The following is a 20,224-nucleotide window of genomic DNA, read 5'->3' on the forward strand; positions in this document are numbered from 1 at the left end:
AAAAAAAAAAAAAAAAAAGAAATTTTTGCAAGACTAATATGAATATATTTTTTTTTATGTTTCAGGTTTCAAAAAAATTAGAAAATCCGATTTACAGCCAAATAGCTTTCTTGATCCTCTGGCCAACTTTTGTAATGATATTTTCGGCTTTGAGGGCGTCCGTCAAGCTGATAATAGGAGCTTGCGTCACAAACGGCTCCTTGACTGCTGTTGGAGCCTGACTTCTCGCGGCTTGGTGGATTTTGTCTACAATCCTAACTACTTGTTCGCGACCGGTCAGTACTTCGTCCGGTGATAGTTCTCCAAATACATTGTATCGCACAGCCTTGAAAGCTATAAACGCCTTGTCATCGGCTTCATCATCAGATGACTGATTTTGCTCTTCGTCTTCATGTTCGATACTAATATCCTTCAGGCTTTCATTGCGGATGGCGCCGACATTCATGCGAAGACTTTCACCGCCTTGTTCATAGTCTAGTATAAAGCCATAGTTCTGTTCAACATCTCTGGATGATGCATTGAGTGTACTCAAAATGTACTCTCCTTGCCGAATTCCTGTTATCAAAGATAAAGCAATTCTTCTGAATTGCACCACCTTCTCTAGATGATAGTTAAAGCTGCAGATGTAAACAGCTTTCTCTGTCAACAGTACCACCTTTTCTTCGAACGACTTGGTGTTCAATTTGTTGGGTTCTGAAGGCGAGAGTAACGTCCAGCCGTCCATCATATGTTCTCCATCAGGGATGACAATAGCCGAACTGACTTGTACTGTAGGGTATGACATTAGTTATCCGGTTTGAATAATGAAAGTAATCCACATCCCTTTTTCTTACCTGCATTCGCTCTAACTTGCACCCATCGTTTATCGTTACCAGGTTCAGCCGACATCAGCGTGCTTGCTGTCACATGTCTGAAAATTTCAACTTTGTGGTAACCTAGAGAGACGATTTAGTACTTTTTCTTTTCCTCGTATCAACTTATCGCCGCCAATAGTGTACCTAGCACGTAGTCCACCGTAGCCTGTCTCCAAAAATCTCTAATGGTATTATGATACATGCGCGTCAGGGAATTGGATGCGTCATTCATCATGCCAGTAACATTCCGTTTTCCTGTGCGAGTGAAGTCGCCTTTTAGGGCACTTGTACCAGCATACTCTCTAGATATGCTATCTCCATTATTGGCCCAAACTAATGAAAAGTTAGGATCAAGTTGTATCTGTCAATACTTATGCAAAGGTACTTACCATTGTTAAATACAGTTTCGAACTTGGGGTAAAATCGGAAGCCTTGATCGGGGTATTCGCTAATACCAAATCTCATCAGAATGGTATTCATAATGCTTCTGGCAAATGCACTTTGGACAACATTAGTGCGATCCAAACAGTCCATGCAGTTCTAGATTGACGATACATTAAGTTTCTCGATCCGTCAGTCTCAAAACAGCGCTTTCATAGCGATATGCTTACCGTTCGGAAAACCCCATTTTGCTTGCTCAATACAGTACTGTTGTTTGTTTGCCAGAAATAGCTGGATCAACAAAATTTGTACGTTAAACAGCCATCCTGGGCAAAATCTTCACAATGGTGAAAGTAGAAAAACATACCCCATTTTTGAAAAATCTTCAGTGAGCTGTGAGTTCAGTTTGGCGATATTTTCAAACTTCATGCCTTTTGTTTCACGATGAAAATCAAACTCCACATATCTAGATTCGCAAGTGTTAACGAGGGTCAAAACTATTGCAGCTTGGTTTTCGCTATACATACTTTATGTTTGGGTCCGCCATCTTCTCAACAAGTCGTCTGTATTCCGCACCAACAATCGATTCCCGGCCAGCTAACTCAGCCAAATTGACAATGATTTGGCGCCCATAAACGCGTTTTTGTTTGTCAAAATGAAGTTCGATGGCCTTTTCGTTTTCTGCTTCGGGTCGATCTAGGACAGGAATTGGGTGTAGACTATACGGGGACTGGCTCCAATACAGTGGTACTAGAAAGAAAATGGAGTTCATTATTCATATTCAAAAGAAACTCTAAACCTCAGTGCAATGAGTACATACTGGATCCACGAGTTTGAACAAATGAAGCCGTGTGCGTTTCGTCGTCCCTTTCAAACAAAACAATTTCTTCCGTTTCCACGAAGTTAGCGACATCGCCAGCTTCGTTGATACCTCGGCGTTGGTATCGCATTCCTTAAGGAACACCATAAATATTAGTGAAAAAAGAAATGACGGAATCGGCGGGGCATGTTTATAAAATAAAAACACATACCAGCTCTCTCACGGCTTCTACGGGATATCAGAATGAAGGTGAAATCGAACCCTTCCATCTCACATCCTTCTATCTGAACAGCGCCTTGCATTATGGGTACGATCCAATCATCAAGCTGACATCATAACAAAGAGTTAGCTAGCGACCGGAGTTCCATCACAACGAAACCCAGAAGCTCACGTTCTTGGTCAAAAGAGGCTGTGACAAGTGTTCATTCCACCAAAATCGTCGGTCTACCAGCTTGTAAAGAGGAATACTGTCGATTGGTCCACGGCTGTATTTGCGTTCGAACGTGTTGGTGATGTCTGATAGAATTAAGTTAAAATCAACATACAGCCATCAACATTCATCATGACTATGAGCTTTACCAAAACTAGGTGAAAAAAAGAATGTTTGGCCAGAAAATAAAGCTTGAACTTCCTTCACCATACGCTTGTCTAATCGTACGTCATCTTCATAATCCTGAAAATCGGGTTCTGATTTTTCCACTGCTGGTGTATCGACGGCGCCATCGTATCTTGACTCGTCTGCCTCAGTATCTGAACCCACTTTGGATCTAGTTGAAAAGGTTTGTTTCATTTTGTTGAGAAATGAATGTGTTCGAGCACCTTGCAAAGATGGCCGGCCAACTGGAACTAGTCCTTTGCCTAAATTTTTGGACGAGACTGGTGGTCGCTCAACCGATGCAGTAGCAGACGTGTCAACTTCAACTTCAGGTATGTCATTATTTGAGGAAACATCGTCGCTTTCTGTATCAGTGACATCGATATCGATATCTGAGTCTGCTTTGGCGCCTTTCGCTCTATTTGCCAGTCTACGATACGAACGATGGTGATCCAGATCGAGGCAAATAACCTTGTCGATGGCATATATTGGAGAACCACTGATGTGCCCACGTAAATGAACAGATGAGATGATAACCAAGAACTTATCTCTTGCACCATTGACGATACCAAGTATACCGTAAATTTCAAACGGTCTTGCGTCTCGAGGTGGTTCGTAATAATCTATAAGCAAGCGTTAGGTTAAAACGGCCTTATTTAAGGATAAAGGTGTTCACTGCCGTTCGGTGAAGGTCTTTCCTCACCTAGGCTTTTGAATTCGCAGTCTATGAAAGTTAGTCGTAGTGCTTTGGAGTTTTGAGTAAAGACGAATGAGTCGTTCTCTATGTATAGCTTCACAACGCCAGAAGGACTACGAGCATCAGCGTCATTATCACTTCTGTGTTCGTCTGGTGATTGTGACATGGTTGAAGAAAAAGAGGATCGGTACAGTACACGACGGTTTCGGAGAGCTTTTAACTAATCCGGAATAAGTGTGCTACCGAGAGCTTTGGTCTTAATTATTATTATTTTTTGTTCTTTTGAATATGGATTGGGACGTTTATAAAGATTGTACAATTATACATTTCTATAGCATGGCATCATTTCTACAGATACGTGGTTTGGTGACTTCATTTTTCATCAGCAACGAACTCTGTGGATTCATCTGCCTTGAATTGGTTTCGATACAGAGGTGGTTCTTGACCTATTGTGTTATGGTGGTGTGAGAATTGCGCATGCCCATTAATATTACACTATTTTCATTGCATGCCTTTTTTTTTCATCATATTACGCTTCTTACCTGGTTGAGATCGCAGACACTTCCAAAATACTCCAAAAGGCTTTGAGAAATCCATGGGCCAGGACGAAACACCAGTCAGCACATCTTCGAGATGTTCATTACATCGGTGTGACTTTGGTCGTGTGCTTGGTGCATTGCTATGTTTATTAAATACAATGGTTGATTCCTTGTGCTCGTCGTTAGAGGAAGTCGTCATGGTGACTTTTGCTAGATTCCAAACTGCGAAGGAGCTGGAAACCCGTTTCTTGAAACTGACAGGCGGAGGCTTGGCCAGCCCGCCGTCCAAGACTACTTTTTTTTTTTAAGGACGAAATTTTTTTTTTTTAGGATTCAGTACTCAGCTTTTTGATCACATATACATTATGGACGTTTCGTCAGCATTAGAGGCTCATCAAAACAAGTTGTAAGTATACATCAATGTACTGTTTCTATCCGGATGTTCATTTTGGGCAAATGTTGATTGCTTTTACTTATAGCAAGTCGATCCAAGTCGAAAAGCTTGTCCCGGTTGAATTTGATCTCAACCTTCTAGCTGCCTTTGATTCAAATGCTATCGACGCACAGAAGCTAAGGTTTGTCCTTCATTTTAATGCGATATTCAGAACGATGAACTCAATAACTGATTGTTGTTTCCAAGTAGCTCTAAGAAGGAAGAGTACCTGAAGGGTTTGAACCGAGACAATGCACAATTGCTCTTCAACGAGATCTTCAAGTTGCCCGTAGAATCAACAGACGCTGGTCTTCTTGCAAAGCTTCCCTCACAAACATACATTCTTCCTCGTGAGAAACCACTCCCCAAGGAGAAGCCAATGACTCGATGGGAGAAGTTTGCAAAGACCAAGGGTATTCAAAAGCACAAGAAGGAGCGTATGGTGTTCGACGAAGCTACTGGAAAGTATACTCCTACCTGGGGTTATGCTGGTGGAAAGAAGGATACCACCAAGGATTGGTTGTTGGAGGTTCCTAGCAACGTTGATCCTATGGAGGATCAATATGCTAAGAAACGTGAAGAGAAGAAGGAGCGCGTTGATAAGAACAAGAAGCGACAAAAGAGAAACGAAGAAGAAGCATCAGCTACCAATAAGGGAATGGATCCAAGACAAGTCAAGAAGAAGCAGTTGCAGGAAGCCATTGCTGTCACTAAGCAATCAACTGCAAGTTACGGTCGATTCGACAAGAAGATTGAAGGTGAACAAAAGATGAAGGGAATGAAGCGTCAGGTAGGAATCGTCATCAAATGTACAATTAAAACTATTGAGCAATCACTAATCCATAATCATCTTTCAGTTCGCTCCCAACATCACTGATGGCAAGGTTGAAAAGCAAGCTACTTTGGATATTTTGAACAAAGTAGTTGGCAAGAATGGCGAAGTCTTGAATGTAACAAAGGCTGTACGACAACATAAGAAGGCTCGCAAGTAATCAACCACTTATCTCTAGATGTTTCCCTTTTTCCAATTTTAATCTGCACTTGTACCATAGCATCCAAAATTCAAATATAGCAAAACGTTTTGAAAGCAGTAAAACCTGGCTTACCTCCACCAATATGATATCTGCAATTATTTTATATGCTGGTTGATTTCTTTTTATAATAACTGTTACGAGACTCAAAACCATGGGTTGGGGGCAGTCAATCATTCCATCAGCTTGAAGTGAGCAACGGCGATAGTGAGAGAGAGGATAATGGTTGTTGTCACGTGATGTATCGTTTTTCACAAAAAAAAATTCGCGTTGTGTTTTATCTATTTTTTTTTTTACAAGAGACGCGTCCCACCATCTCGCTATGGCTGAATTATCCAGTGACCGCATCATCGACAACATCTTGGACTCCCAACTTGGAAGTGAAAGGGATGGAGAAGACACCGCTTCTCAGGCTGGTAAACAAATGGGAGACGTTGTTATGGACGACGAACCTACCCCTGGACCTCGACGCGTTGGCTTCGACCCAACCTCCATTTCAAAGGTGGTTGATCAGACAGCTCTGCTTGTCATGGAGAGCTTTGAGAAATTCTTAGAAAGGTATAATGATGTGAATTTTGAGAGAGCATGACAAGAACCAGTGAATTAAACCACTTTTTCTTGCAGCTATAAGGAGAACATTCCTACTCATTTGGCTAGCCAATCCAGATGGTATGGTATACCATATATGATGCAACTTGAGCAGTTACGGGATGATGAAATGCACACCGTGTATGTTGATTTCGAACATGTGCAGAAATCTGACGAAGCACTTGCTGAAGCCCTCATTGAACAATACTATCGGTAGGTCTCCCACACACGATACCCAAAACCTTCAACTTGACTTATCTAATCACCTATCTACATAGCTTCCTCCCATACCTTCGGCGGAGCGTACAAAATTTGGTTCGAAAGCACTTTCCCGAGTACCTTCATATCAACAGCTCATCTATTGATCCTATGGCTTCTGAAACCAAGCGAGAGTTTTCCGTGGCATTCTATGGATTGCCAGTCATTCACCGTATTAGAGAGCTTAAGACTGACAAAATTGGTCAGCTCATTAGCTTGAGCGGTACTGTGACTCGTACTACTGAAGTTCGACCTGAACTTGTCTATGCTACATTTACTTGCAACCTTTGCCAGAAAGTCTACCGCGATGTCGAACAGCAATTTAAATACACAGAGGTAATATCATCATCCGAACACAAGTTATGATCCATCATAGTACGAGTATTGATTCATGATTTGATAACAGCCAACAGCTTGTTATACGGACACCTGTGGTAACCGATCTGAGTGGACCCTAAACGTTGAACAATCGAAATTCTGGGATTGGCAAAAGGTCAGAATTCAGGAGAACTCTAGTGAAATCCCCACTGGAAGTATGCCAAGAACGTGAGTATTGTCCCGTAGTCTTTAGTTCATTGTACGGGTGTTTTATTCATGTTTTGAATCTAGATTGGACATCATAGTTCGCAACGAAATGGTTGAACGTGCAAAGGCCGGCGACAAATGTATCCTGACAGGTACCTTGATTGTCCTACCGGATATTGGGGCATTCAAGACACCCGGTGTCAAAGTAGAGTCTGAACGAGATTCATCCATGAGATCTAAAGAAGGCTTTGGAAGCGAAGGTGTTAGTGGTTTGAAGGCATTAGGTGTACGAGACTTGACTTACAAGTTGGCATTCTTGGCCTGCATGGTACAATCGGCTTCGTCCAGGGTAAGCGTAACTCTACAAAGTTCAACTTCATTAGTCCACATAATGACTGATTAATTCTTCGTTAAGACTTCCACTGTGAACATGCATGCTGATGATAATGGCGACGAAGATCAACAACAATTCTTGGAGAGCTTGTCTCAAGAAGAAATTGATGAATTACGTAGTATGGTCAACATGGAGCGTGGTATATACGGAAAACTGGTCAACAGCATCGCCCCTACCGTCTTTGGGCACGATACTATCAAGCGCGGTATTCTATTGCAATTGATGGGTGGTGTTCACAAGAAGACCCCTGAAGGCATGCATTTACGTGGTGACATCAACGTGTGCATTGTTGGTGATCCCAGTACAAGCAAAAGTCAGTTCTTAAAGTAAGTCCCTGCGCTTCAGTGATGATCACGATTAACACTGAGCAAGTTACGAGTCCTAATCTATTGCAAATAAGATATGTGTGCAGCTTCATGCCACGATCAGTCTATACTTCAGGAAAAGCATCTAGTGCTGCTGGTTTGACCGCTTCAGTCGTTAAAGATGAGGAAACTGGTGAATTCTCAATTGAAGCCGGTGCTCTTATGCTGGCTGATAATGGTATTTGCGCTATCGACGAGTTCGACAAGATGGATTTGAAGGATCAAGTTGCCATTCACGAAGCTATGGAACAACAAACCATCTCTATTGCCAAAGCTGGTATCCAGGCAACCTTAAATGCACGTACTAGCATCCTGGCTGCCGCTAATCCCGTAGGAGGACGATACAACAAGAAAATGACTTTGAAGGTGAGCATCTAGTGAGCGATACGTAATCTTACCTTACTTGAAGCTGATTTGCAATACTCTTTCAGCAAAACGTCAATATGTCAGCTCCTATCATGTCACGTTTCGATTTGTTCTTTGTTGTTCTGGATGACTGTAATGAAGTGACCGATTTCAACATCGCAAGACACATTGTCAGCGTTCACCGTCTAAGAGACGATTTCATCCAGCCTGAGTTTTCCACCGCACAACTTCAGCGATATATCCGTTATGCCAGAACATTCAGACCCAAGGTATGTTAAAAATTCCCAGTTACACATTAGCCTGGCAAACTTACTCATAAATGCCGTTACAGTTGACTCCGGAAGCAGCTAAAAAGCTTGCCGAATACTATCGTGATCTGCGTGCTGATGACTCTCAAGGTGTCGCTAAAAACTCGTATAGAATTACAGTCAGACAGTTGGAGAGCATGATTCGTTTGTCAGAAGCAATCGCCAGAGTTTACTGTCGAGAAGAGGTAGGTGATTTGTGGTGCTATGTACCTGATCAGCTCAGTGACACTAACTTAATTCTTGCAGATCACCGAGGCTTATGTGTCAGAAGCTTACAGCTTGCTTCAGAAGTCCATCATCCGAGTTGAACAAGACGACATTGAAATTGAAGAGTTCGACACCATGGATGGACAGCTTGATGAAATGATGTCTGCCGCTGAAGCTGTTAACAGTAACATGCAAGGTCTATCTATCAACGAGGATTCAGCTGCTGCTCATTCCGAGCAGCCCAACGGAAAGATCAGAATAGAGTGGGAACGATTTGAGCAAATTAAGCTGATGATTGCACTCAAGCTTCGAGAAGTCCAAGAACGATCAGGTACATTTTTTGCTATAGGATGTTATTTGTCATAACATAATATCTGACTAAACTTCCACATGCAGACTCGGGCATGAAGAGAAGCGAACTTGTGCTTTGGTACCTTGAGCAAAGAGAAGACGATATGGATTCTGAGGCTGACTATGAAAGAGAAAAGACTATTATTGAAAAGGTTATCAAGAAGCTAGTCAAAACGGTAAGTTCCAGCATCATTTTTTAGCTAATTGTTCAAACGTGCAATGAAACTAATGAATATCACTTCCAGGGTGAAACATTGATAGAAATTAGAGGTACTACTTACCAAGAAAACGACGAGAGTGCAATGCATGCTGGTGATGATTCAGACCCAACGATCATGCTTCATCCCAACTGCACACTTCTCGACCAATAATCTGTTTCCTTCACTACAGTTATTCCCAGTTCTCTCATTTTTATTTTCTTTCTCTATTTAAAAATCCTTACAAGTAGCCTCCTACACCCATCCTACGAGTTAGGCTTTATAAACTTAAACCTTGTATATATAAAAGAGCAAAAATCCGTAATAACTGAACCGCTTAAGAGCCGCGAGTAGTATGCAGGGGACCCACCTTGAGTACTACCGACGAACATTACATGGTAAACATCCACACGCAATGTTTGCTGGCCGTGGCTTTTCTCAAATTACTTTCTTATTTATAAACATTGTGTCTTTAATGATCATACTCATATGCTTTTTTTCTGATCAATAAGATCGTTCCTCTTCGTACGTTTATCATTGCCAACGAGGAACCATTTTATCAAATTTTTGACCCTCGGACACCGCCGCAGCAGTTGAGAATTTTGCATATTTTGGGCAGTACATACGGTGCTATTGCGTCAATTCTCGCTGGAGGGAATTTAGATTATATCCTTTACAAATCACCTTTCTCTGATTGTTTCTCTGCCTTAGAAAGCTTTGTAACAACGTATCCTAACTGTCATTGGAAATTCTTGGGTTTCATTGAGCTTCAAAGCTGAGGTTTTGCAAGTGAAAAATTCACCAATCAGCATTTGATGACGTAAGAGATATCCAAGTGGTCGCTTTGGGGTTTATTGGCGCGCTTGCAGCGTATAGACTTCTGGCTCTCTCGCAACCGATTCTGCAGTTTTCCACAGAACCGTATCCATTGGCTTCAAACCCTTTACAGTTCGACTAGACCCACACAGTACGTCTATAATCTTGTTTGTAACTACAATCATGTTGGCTACATCACCACATGGCCATCAAAATGGCCCCTTTATCAAACATTTTCGCAGCTTTACTTATTTTTCAAAATTTGAAAACCCTAGGTATCTTTACCGAGTAATTTGCTGATCATGGAAGTATGTAGTCTTTGTATACTCGAAATTGACCGCGAATTCTCTTCACATTTGCGCATGAACTCGAATTCTGACTTTTCTCTACCGCTGCATTTACAGGGAATTCTCGATTTCAGCCAGGACCTCGATGTTACCCTGCTAGATCGCGTCGTAACTTGCTTGTTCTCTGGAGGTCCCGAGGTGAGTAGAACCCTTAAATGGTTTCCCAGTGAATTGGCTATCTCCATGAACATATTGTTGACCAGAAAACATTATTCGTCCATTAGCATAAACAAGCACAGCAGGTTTTGACCCAGTTTCAAGACCACCCTGACTCTTGGCAAAGAGTTGATCAAATCCTCGAGAAATCTCAGAGTTTGAACACTAAGGTAAAATGAACTCTCATGACTGGATCAAATTTTGGCGATTGCACGCTCGTATTAAGTCTGTTTATGCATCATCAGTTCCTTGCATTGCAAGTGCTCGAGAAGTTTATACAAACCAGATGGAAGGTGCTTCCCGCTGATAATCGTAATGGTAAGAATGAAACTGATCATGTGGTCAAAACTGACATGGTACTGACAATATCCTGCACAGCAATCCGATACTTCATTGTCAATGTGATTGTGAAAGTTTCATCCGACGAAACGTCTCTTGTCCGCGAAAAGACGTATCTTAACAAACTTAATATGGTTTTAGTGCAGGTAGGCTTATTTTGGTCATCTTAGTGAGAGCATACGTGCATGCACTTACTAATCTCTGAAATCTCCAATCATAGATCTTGAAGCAAGAGTGGCCTCAAAATTGGCCGGCCTTCATTCCTGAAATCGTCGCCTCCAGCAAGACTAATTTGTCATTATGTGAAAACAACATGGCTATTCTGAAGTTACTCAGGTACTGAAATTTAAAGACTGTTTGAGTAGAAAGTGTGTTTGGATGTCTAACCTTCGTTGTTCATGTGCATAGTGAGGAAATCTTTGACTTTTCTGCTGAGCAGATGACTCAACAAAAGACAAACAACTTGAAGAACCAAATGTGTGGCGAGTTTTCAGAAATTTACCAGCTTTGCAAAGAAGTCCTTGACAGAGCACAAAAGCCCAGTTTAATCAAGGCAACCTTACAAACATTATTGCGATTCCTCAATTGGATTCCGCTCGGATTCATCTTCGAGACTGATCTCATTGAGACTCTCACCAATCGAGTACGTTATCACCCCCCTCACCTTAACCAAAATCATGTATTTACAAAAATGCTGACCTTCTTTCCCCTTAGTTCTTTGAAGTAGCAGAGTTCCGTAATGTTACTCTGAAATGCTTAACTGAGATTGGTTCTTTAGAAATCCAGGAAACGTATAACGAAAAACTTGTTGTTCTCTTCAACATCGTCATGGGCAACGTCAACACCATGATTCCTCCAAGCACTGGTGAGTAAAGCATAATAGAAAATCATCACCAATCTATATACTACAATACTCATTAACAACGTATAACCCTCACCCAGATATTGCCGCTATCTATGATGCTAGTAGTGACGATGATCAGGAGTTTATCCAAAATCTTGCCATGTTCTTAACAAGCTTCCTTGGTGCACACTTAAAGGTAATTTTCAAGACCACTTGTTGGAAGATATAAAGAATCACTTCAATGCTAACTTCCTACCCTTTCAGACCATTGAACAAGCAGGAAATCACGAACTTCTAATCAATGCTCATTTCTATGTTATCAAAATCTCTCGAGTACCCGACAGAGAAATCTGGAAGATCTGTTTGGAGTACTGGTCAAAACTTGTCTTGGAACTTTACGAAGAAGTCCAAGCACTTCCAATCATGGACACTCCGGTTCTCAACCTTGGAGGAGCTGGAGCACCAGTCAACAATTACAACTTGCGCAAACATTTATATGCCGACATTCTCTCCAACTTGCGACTAGTCATGATTGAACGTATGGTCAAGCCCGAAGAAGTGCTGATCGTTGAAAACGATGAAGGAGAAATCGTTCGTGAATTCGTCAGAGAGAGCGATACAATTACATTATACAAGGCAATGCGCGAAGCCTTGGTATACCTTACTCATTTAGATGTCATCGATACTGAGGAAATCATGAAGACCAAGCTAGCACGGCAGATGGATGGCAGCGAATGGTCATGGAATAACCTGAATCAGCTCTGCTGGGCGATTGGTTCCATTTCTGGTGCTATGAGCGAGGAGACAGAAAAGCGCTTCCTTGTCACCGTCATCAAGGATTTGTTGACTTTGACAGAAATGAAGAGAGGAAAGGACAACAAGGCCGTTGTTGCTTCAAATATCATGTACATTGTCGGTCAATACCCAAGATTCCTCAAAGCTCATTGGAAGTTTTTGAAGACTGTTGTCAACAAGCTATTCGAGTTCATGCACGAAACTCACGAAGGTGTTCAAGACATGGCATGCGACACTTTTATCAAAATTGCTCAAAAGTGCAAGCGACATTTCGTTCTCCAACAAGCTGGCGAAGCCATGCCATTTATTGATGAGATTTTAGAAACAATCGACAAGATTACTCGTGATCTATCTCCACAACAAGTAAGTTTCGCTCCCTATCCTTATATGCAAAGTTTTATCATACGCATACTCACCTTTATGTGTGTTGTTACCAGATACACACCTTTTATGAAGCTGTTGGGTACATGATTTCAGCGCAACCTGTAAAGCAGACGCAAGAGAGACTCATCGTCAAGTTTATGGAGATGCCCAATCGTGCCTGGGATGATATAATGCAACAAGCTCGATCCAATGGCGACGTCCTTAACAATCCAGAAAACATCAAAATCTTAGGCAACGTTCTCAAAACCAATGTAGCTGCCTGCTCATCTATTGGGCAAGGCTACTTTGTTCAATTAGGCAAGATCTACTTTGATCTAATGGGTCTGTATAAGGCTGTCAGCGAGTTGGTTTCAAATACCGTAGCTCAACAAGGTATGTTATCCAAAGCCTAGAAGTAGTACCTGTAACATATTAACTGATGTATGCACTCTTTTTCAGGCGTGATTGCTGCTAAAACACCCAAGGTTCGCGGTCTCCGAACTATCAAGAAGGAAGTTCTGAAGTTGATCGATACCTACGTTAAAGTTGCGGACGATATCCAGGCCGTTAAGGATAATATGATACCGCCGTTGTTTGAAGCTGTTCTCAGTGACTACAAGGCCAACATTGACGTTGCCAGGGATGCCGAAGTTCTTAATGTCATGACTACCATTGTCAAGAGACTTGGAGTAAGTTAACTGAACTGCCTTATTCACCACAGTGTCCATTTGTGACCGTCACTTACCATCTGTTTGACTGTTTCTATTTGCAGGGCATGCTCACAAACGATATCCCTACGATACTCGAGTATACCTTTGAGCCAACCTTGAATATGATCAATAAGGACTTTTCAGAGTACCCCGAACATCGTGCAGGCTTTTATAATCTATTGCGAGAAATCAACCTGCAATGTTTCCCAGCTCTCATTCCCATGCTTCCTAAAGTTCAGTTCAAGCTTATTGTGGATAGTATTGTTTGGGGCTTCAAGCACACTATGCGTGAGATTGCCGACCTTGGACTCCAAATCTGCCTAGAGCTTCTTGGCAACTTCAGCAAGACCGACGTTGACATTGCTAGTGAATTCTATCGCCGATACTACTTGAGTATACTGCAGGATGTCTTCTTCGTTCTCACTGATACTGACCATAAGAGTGGTGAGTACATAGTGTGAAGTGATGAATTTGGGAAGCTACCGCAGCACTAACGATATTTTATTTTTCAGGCTTCAAATACCAGACAGAGGTCCTTGCACGACTCTTTCAACTTGTCCAAGATGGCGAAATCCACACACCGCTGTATGATCCAAGCAGTGTCCCAGACCCAGCCATCTCGAATGCAGTCTTCTTGCGCGAATATGTCACCAACTTGCTTCGAAACGCATTCCCACATTTGCAAGCGTATGTATTACAACTTTTTCGCGTTTCCAGACATTGCTTAACCCATTTCTAACGCACTTTTTGTTACATAGCAATCAAATCAGCGTGTTTGTTATGGGCATGTTCCAGTATAACAATGAACCTCTCAAGTTCAAGCAGGATGTTCGTGACTTCTTGATCGAACTGAAAGAGTTCGCTGGAGATACGTCAGACTTGTTCTTGGCTGAACGAGAAGCGGCACAGGAATTGCTTAGGAATGAGGAACGAGAAAAGTTGTTGGCAGTTCCAGGATTGGTTAAGCCCAGTGAGCTTCCTGATAACAACATGGAGGACTAGAATAAGGTTCTCTTCAACTCTATAAAGAAGAAATTATTCATAGCGCCCATTCTTTTCTTCAAACAATTTTCATTTTCCTTATTACGCTTCTTTCTCTGTCACTCATACACAAATGTTTTCTTATACATGAGCTTATACGGGTCATCCCACTAAAAAATATTTTCTTAAAATTCAAAGTAGCCTTTCGGGTGTGAGAAAAAGAGGTTTTGGAACTTGTAGCCCAAACGTCGGCGGCATTTCATTTTCAAATGCAAAAAAGGCAACCAGAATTTTCAGCCATTGGTTCAAAATTCAAACCAGACTTCTCTCTTTACCCTCACTTCTCTTCTTTCTTCTTATATTCATTATGGACAGCGATATGATACGATTATACTTTCGGTACTCCCACGATCCTGATCAGATGGTGTCGCTTGAAGTACCATCGGAAATACTAGTGGACGATATACGACCGATTCTCCATGACATGGAGGGTCTGGAGTGTTCTATCAGTCAAGTGATTATCTTTAGCCCAGACGGAGAGCATATTGACCATGATGCAACCGTACATGATGTTATATCCGAAATATACGATCATGGAGATTCCTTACAACTAGAGCCTTTATTTATCAAAATACTGGATATCGATGAAATGGCTGATCATGGGGATAATATGTGGAAGATCTCCTCTCGAATCAATAAACTTCATATCAAGTAAGTAGTGCGACCATGGCAACTGAGATTGCGCAAAAACTTACACAGTACACCCTCTTTCTATTTTTAAAGCCCTAACCGACGACCAAACTATCGCCGGAAGAAAAAGAGCAAGCCCCTTCGTGAGCGAGTCTTACGCAAAACCATAGCTAACAAGTCCAGTCAATTTTGACGTGGAACTGATGATTCATGTAACATAGCATTCTGTATTACCACAAATGAGAATGAACTCTCATTATATATTCCACAACCTCATATAAGCCAACAATCCATTAGAACGTATTTCTTTTTTCTGATTTCAAACATAAAAGTAAAAAAAGAAAAAAAGTCATGCCATTGACTTTGGGTATGAAGTTGGCAGCTGACAGTGACTTTTGCAGCCATTTTGCTGCCCGAAGCCAATTCAAACGCCGTAGCTGTGACTCTCAAACCATGACGTTTTGGTCAGTGATTGCAAAGGCTGTTGGCCGCTTCGTTTCAATCAAGGGCAAGAAAAGGAGACATCTCATCTAGAGAATTTATTTCTGTCTTGGTATAACCGTTGTTGGTTTAGCGTCATCTTTCATCGCAGAAAAGCCCATTAGTACTTCCTTAGGACACCCTTGGCAGGGAGAGACATAGCAACATTATCTTCAGTCTGGCAGCGCGCATTAATATAACCGTAATATAATAGCTTTTACTTTTGTTTCGATCTACTTCTATACTCTCTGACACAATATGTTTCACGACCTGTCAGTATCCTTTTGGCCAAATGCGTATTGTGTATGCCAGAGCTGGATAAATAGAGATTAAAGTAGTAGTGCTGCGTACTTTCACAAGACCTCACTAGGAATTGAACAGGTTATCAATGTGTGGATGTGGCTCAAACCACTGGCGGCAAAAATTGATACGTGTTTGGGTAGTGGGTGGGGGGTGATGACGTGCAGATGATTTTTTGGATACCGCTCCCAGCCAATGAAGTGCTGGATTTCTTATACGCGAACCCATTCAAAGCGTCATGGTGAAGACAACAATGGTGGCTAGGGTGTCCGATGGACTACCACTTGCAGCAAGCATGGACGATGAACAGGTATGCTTCAGTGCATTCGGATGATGGATAGACTTATCGACTTTTCTTCGCGGGAAAACTTCACCGAATGGGAACAACCCGAATCGAATCACCAATCGTGGCATTTATCAATAGATCAAGGGGGCGGTCTAGATCGATACCGACGAAAGATACGATATGGCACGATGTCCCATTCTGTAGATACTACGCCGTAACAGAGATTATGCACGGCATCGTTTATATCAACGTCAAGTCCGAATACCAACTTACTCACCTTTTCCCCATCTGTGCAGTCCGAGACCGAGCTCTCTGAATACAAAGGACAAGCTAAAACCATCTTCCGACGACTCAATCTTAATTCTGAACCAAGGTGCTCCATTGAATCTGGCAACTACATATTCCAGTAAGTGGATAAGTGTGCAATGCATTCTGGGCTTCTCATATACTAAGTAAGTCGCTGCATTAGCTACATCATCGAAAATGGTGTGTGTTATCTTTGTATTTGCGAAAAGTCATATCCACGAAAACTAGCCTTCAGCTACCTTGAAGAACTTGCCAAAGAATTCAATCTCAGCTATGGCAACGAGGTGGACAAGCCTGGTCTTCGACCATATGCATTCGTAAAGTTTGGTAAGTGTTCAGCGCTTTTTATGGGTGATCATCGCACGCAAACTGATTTAAATGGGATGTGTGGCGAAATGCAGATACGTTTATGCAAAAGACAAAGAGAATATACCAGGATACCCGGACGCAACATAATTTGACCAAGCTCAATGAAGACTTGCAAGACGTGACTCGAATTATGACCAAAAATATGGAAGATCTTTTGTGGCGCGGCGACAGTCTTGACCGTAAGTGATTGTTTTTAGCAAGTGAAAATGCTTTTCACCAGCGGCTAATCAAAAATGTATTCAGGTATGAGCCATATTTCCGGGGAGTTGAAGGATAGTGCTAAATTGTTTAAGGACAAGGCACGCGATTTAAATTTGCAGGCATTGTATCGTAAATACGGGCCACCTGCCATTGTGATTCTCATTCTTTTGTTCGTGATTTACATTCGCTACTATTTGTTTTAGACACACACACACACACCCTTTCTCATATAATAAACTCTCTAGCTCCTGAATATGATACTTCCCCCTTAAGGTACCACACTCAGATGGAACTAACGTCAAGAGCGGCCAGCGAAGCGGGGAAGGTATTCCGATATTTCAATTGGAAAGTCTTGCAACGACGTAATGGGTGGAGAACCAAAGAACATCTTTTCATTGGTCCGGTTCGAAGTCTCAGCTATTGAAACACTCTGAGTGTGATTGAGTTGTCAGTCACGGGCAAATTTTGTCTTGACACAAAAACTTTTTTGCCATATCCTGCCGTCGGCGGAATATTAACAAAAAAATATTAGACTCGCTTATGCCAGAATTTGAAACCAAAACCTTTCAAAATAAACAATCTTTCGTTGAAAGAATCATGGAAAACTGAAATGATTTAAAAAAGAGTTTTGAATAATCTGATGGCTCATTGTCAAGATGAACGGAAGTAAAACGCCTCGCCTCGTTGTTGATGACTGCAGCTCAAAATCGAATGTGCCGTATTTGGTATGATTTCTGGTTACGACACAATTGGGAAAAAAAAAAAAATTAAAACTTCTATATAAGCAGCATTCAAAACCAACGGTACATCCGTTTCACCCTACTTTGTTCCAATGTCTGCCCCAAACGAAAAGCTCACTGCAGATGCGGACGCTCCAGCACGCCTAGAAGTCCCAAATTCAGGAAATGGCTCCACAGAGGACGACATTCCCGAGAGGCAACGAAGCAAATCAGTGGATATTCCTCGTCAGAAGATGATCAACCAACTCAAGTCTGAAGGTGGATTCCGTACTCATTTTGTGGTCAATCATGCTGATGATGTGCCATCAGATGAAGCTCGTCCCAATGTCAAACGTCGTCCACGTCCAATGTCCCGTGGTACCAGCTACAAGTCCTTTGTTTATAGTGTTAAATCCAACCGAAAGTCCTTGGCTCGTACTCTTTCATCCTACTCTACTTCATATAGCCATTTTGCAGGAGAGAACTGGGTGGAGGATGATGAAGTGCCTGGTCTGGCAGGTTTGACGGCCGAAGAGCTGGCTCTTAGTGAGGCTGAAAAAGCAGAAATGCGACGACCTGAGCGAACGGCATCGTTTGGAAAAGCTATGTTCATGTTTCTGAAGGCGTTCATCGGAAGTGGATTGATGTTCCTTCCCAAAGCGTAAGAATTGTTCATTTCAAGTATCAGAGGCTTCAGTATGGTTGTTCTGATTTAAATTTGCCCCCATTCACTCACTTTTTAGTTTCGAGAACGGCGGTTTGGCGTTTTCAATCTGTCTAATGGTTTTCATCGCCGCAATTTGTCTATTCGCTTTCCTTCGCCTGGTCGAGACTCAATTACAAGTCGGTGGTTCTTATGGTGACATGGGTGCTCGTCTCTGGCCCACCAGGGGTGGAAGTATTTTGCGCATCACTGTATTGTTCTTCATCTGTATCTCTCAAATGGGCTTCGTGGCATCCTACACCATTTTCATCTCTCAAAACTTGTACGACGTAGTCAATGCTCTAAGCAACTGTGCTTCTCCCATTCAAGAAAGGTATTACATCTGGATGCCGCTAGTCATTATCATACCTTTCGCTATGATTCGACGAATTGCCAAGCTTTCATTTGCTGCCATTGTGGCCGATGTCCTCATCTTATACGGCATTATCTGTGTGATCTATTTCACTAGCGACCAGCTCTATCATAATGGCGTTGGTCCTGGAATTACTCTCATTAATCCTACCAACTTTGCTCTTATGATTGGTACTGCTACCTTCTCGTTCGAAGGCATCGGTTTGGGTAAGTGCCTCTCGGAGTAAAGCGGCATCTGTTTTAGATGAGGTTCCCTTGAAAGTTTGGGTCATTAATGTCTCCTATTGTTTCATATCACACAGTTATCCCTATTGCCGAAGCTATGAAGGAACCTGAGAAATTCCCTAGGGTCGTCATCATCGGTATGGCTATTGTCACTGGCATCTATATCTTAATTGCCACCTTGGGCTACTTGGCATACGGTGAGCTTGTCCAAGCGGCCGTTATTGCCAATTTACCTCAACCCAGCAACCTTACTGCATCTGTCCAGATTTTGTATTCCCTGGCCATCATTTTGAGGTGAGTTTTTTTTTTCGGCATCTATCCATGTTAATTTGTTTATATTCCATATACTGATGGGTGGGAATAATCCTATTTTAGCGCTCCGTTCATGTTGTTCCCTGCCATCAAAATCGTGGAGAATGGAATTTTTGGTGCCCGCCGTGGACGTCATAGTCAAAAGATTAAATGGTCCAAGAATGCACTGCGACTCATTATGGCGGTCATTTGCGCAGCTGTTGCCTTCGGTATTGGTGCTGACAACTTGGACAAATTCGTTTCCTTGGTCGGTTGTGTTGCATGCGTTCCTCTTTGCTTCATTTTCCCTGGCCTCTTCCATTATAAGATCGCCCACAACGTCAGAGACAAAATATTTGATATCATCCTCATGATTTGGGGCGTTGGTATAATGATTTATACTCTATACGTCAACATCAACTCATGGGTCCATCCTGGTCCTGCTGGTGCTACTCTAGCTCCATACTGTCCTTCATAGTTGGACCGATATTGGTTACTTTTCACCTGCAGAAAAGCATAAAAATATCATAGATGGCCATTTGTAGGACGGTGCGATTTTATTATTGCATTTGTCTGCTACATGTATACCGTAATTTCTGTTTGTACACATAATTTCATGAAGATTAAAGAAATGATCAACCTTAATGCATGCATGGATAATCAGAATGTACGATGTGTCGAAACACAACTTTTTATCCCCTAGAATCGAATGTTATTAACCGCTGCCATCAAAGTCCCTTGTAATCCTATTGCGGACAATCTGAGACTGAAGTCTTCGCAATAACGGTTTCATCGGTGCGTATCTCTCCGTGGCCCGATAGTACTTTAAACTATATACACTAGCCAGCCCTAATTTTAATGCATATAGCAGCGATCTAGTGTAAGTTTACGATCACACTTATCCTACATTAATGCAGTTGCCGATGCAAGCGAGCATATGCAGTATTTGCCGATACGAAAATAAATAGTTGTAGGCATTTGCCCGTGTGTTTCAGGTACAACGCAGCAAATCACTAGCATAT

The 20,224-nt window shown here is 42.0% G+C and overlaps 8 protein-coding genes across 8 annotated transcripts; 6 read left to right on the plus strand and 2 right to left on the minus strand.

Annotated features, from left to right (window-relative positions):
• Nucleotides 1–3,616, minus strand: K450DRAFT_253466 (uncharacterized protein). The gene is made up of 12 exons (XM_051591038.1): nucleotides 3,354–3,616; nucleotides 2,635–3,273; nucleotides 2,447–2,571; nucleotides 2,267–2,381; nucleotides 2,056–2,187; nucleotides 1,763–1,985; nucleotides 1,603–1,701; nucleotides 1,466–1,526; nucleotides 1,244–1,394; nucleotides 999–1,187; nucleotides 834–935; nucleotides 1–768 (listed from the first exon to the last, which is right to left on the minus strand). Exons 1-12 carry the CDS (start codon nucleotides 3,511–3,513, stop codon nucleotides 92–94), a joined length of 2,673 nt encoding a protein of 890 aa, XP_051442063.1. The 5' UTR covers nucleotides 3,514–3,616; the 3' UTR covers nucleotides 1–91.
• On the minus strand, nucleotides 3,617–4,230 carry K450DRAFT_253473 (uncharacterized protein). The gene is made up of 2 exons (XM_051591039.1): nucleotides 3,890–4,230; nucleotides 3,617–3,793 (listed from the first exon to the last, which is right to left on the minus strand). Exons 1-2 carry the CDS (start codon nucleotides 4,083–4,085, stop codon nucleotides 3,720–3,722), a joined length of 270 nt encoding a protein of 89 aa, XP_051442064.1. The 5' UTR covers nucleotides 4,086–4,230; the 3' UTR covers nucleotides 3,617–3,719.
• On the plus strand, nucleotides 4,187–5,447 carry K450DRAFT_253476 (uncharacterized protein). The gene is made up of 4 exons (XM_051591040.1): nucleotides 4,187–4,292; nucleotides 4,366–4,461; nucleotides 4,530–5,109; nucleotides 5,177–5,447. Exons 1-4 carry the CDS (start codon nucleotides 4,252–4,254, stop codon nucleotides 5,309–5,311), a joined length of 852 nt encoding a protein of 283 aa, XP_051442065.1. The 5' UTR covers nucleotides 4,187–4,251; the 3' UTR covers nucleotides 5,312–5,447.
• Nucleotides 5,448–5,518: 71 nt separating this feature from the next.
• On the plus strand, nucleotides 5,519–9,342 carry K450DRAFT_253479 (uncharacterized protein). Its single transcript, XM_051591041.1, has 12 exons — nucleotides 5,519–5,908; nucleotides 5,975–6,151; nucleotides 6,217–6,532; nucleotides 6,603–6,742; nucleotides 6,806–7,070; nucleotides 7,137–7,441; nucleotides 7,516–7,846; nucleotides 7,912–8,115; nucleotides 8,178–8,339; nucleotides 8,401–8,692; nucleotides 8,758–8,888; nucleotides 8,958–9,342. Exons 1-12 carry the CDS (start codon nucleotides 5,673–5,675, stop codon nucleotides 9,081–9,083), a joined length of 2,685 nt encoding a protein of 894 aa, XP_051442066.1. The 5' UTR covers nucleotides 5,519–5,672; the 3' UTR covers nucleotides 9,084–9,342.
• A 446-nt stretch (nucleotides 9,343–9,788) lies between these two features.
• Nucleotides 9,789–14,310, plus strand: K450DRAFT_253480 (uncharacterized protein). Its single transcript, XM_051591042.1, has 16 exons — nucleotides 9,789–9,876; nucleotides 10,001–10,033; nucleotides 10,130–10,210; nucleotides 10,297–10,398; nucleotides 10,474–10,546; nucleotides 10,607–10,713; nucleotides 10,788–10,903; nucleotides 10,976–11,210; nucleotides 11,282–11,432; nucleotides 11,510–11,607; nucleotides 11,676–12,569; nucleotides 12,644–12,962; nucleotides 13,029–13,258; nucleotides 13,342–13,723; nucleotides 13,792–13,966; nucleotides 14,038–14,310. Exons 2-16 carry the CDS (start codon nucleotides 10,028–10,030, stop codon nucleotides 14,279–14,281), a joined length of 3,213 nt encoding a protein of 1,070 aa, XP_051442067.1. The 5' UTR covers nucleotides 9,789–9,876; nucleotides 10,001–10,027; the 3' UTR covers nucleotides 14,282–14,310.
• A 150-nt stretch (nucleotides 14,311–14,460) lies between these two features.
• On the plus strand, nucleotides 14,461–15,432 carry K450DRAFT_253488 (uncharacterized protein). Its single transcript, XM_051591043.1, has 2 exons — nucleotides 14,461–14,971; nucleotides 15,044–15,432. Exons 1-2 carry the CDS (start codon nucleotides 14,628–14,630, stop codon nucleotides 15,141–15,143), a joined length of 444 nt encoding a protein of 147 aa, XP_051442068.1. The 5' UTR covers nucleotides 14,461–14,627; the 3' UTR covers nucleotides 15,144–15,432.
• Nucleotides 15,433–15,829: 397 nt separating this feature from the next.
• K450DRAFT_253496 (uncharacterized protein) lies at nucleotides 15,830–17,440 on the plus strand. The gene is made up of 6 exons (XM_051591044.1): nucleotides 15,830–16,040; nucleotides 16,313–16,422; nucleotides 16,486–16,649; nucleotides 16,724–16,870; nucleotides 16,935–17,061; nucleotides 17,138–17,440. The coding sequence occupies exons 1-6, from the start codon at nucleotides 15,969–15,971 to the stop codon at nucleotides 17,142–17,144; spliced, it is 627 nt and encodes a 208-aa protein (XP_051442069.1). The 5' UTR covers nucleotides 15,830–15,968; the 3' UTR covers nucleotides 17,145–17,440.
• A 280-nt stretch (nucleotides 17,441–17,720) lies between these two features.
• K450DRAFT_253500 (uncharacterized protein) lies at nucleotides 17,721–19,855 on the plus strand. The gene is made up of 4 exons (XM_051591045.1): nucleotides 17,721–18,272; nucleotides 18,355–18,893; nucleotides 18,989–19,205; nucleotides 19,287–19,855. Exons 1-4 carry the CDS (start codon nucleotides 17,725–17,727, stop codon nucleotides 19,678–19,680), a joined length of 1,698 nt encoding a protein of 565 aa, XP_051442070.1. The 5' UTR covers nucleotides 17,721–17,724; the 3' UTR covers nucleotides 19,681–19,855.
• Nucleotides 19,856–20,224: the final 369 nt, after the last annotated feature.

The sequence above is a fragment of the Umbelopsis ramanniana genome, assembly GCF_025399195.1.
Source record: "Umbelopsis ramanniana AG unplaced genomic scaffold K450scaffold_54, whole genome shotgun sequence".
Classification (NCBI taxonomy): Eukaryota; Fungi; Mucoromycota; class Umbelopsidomycetes; order Umbelopsidales; family Umbelopsidaceae; genus Umbelopsis; species Umbelopsis ramanniana.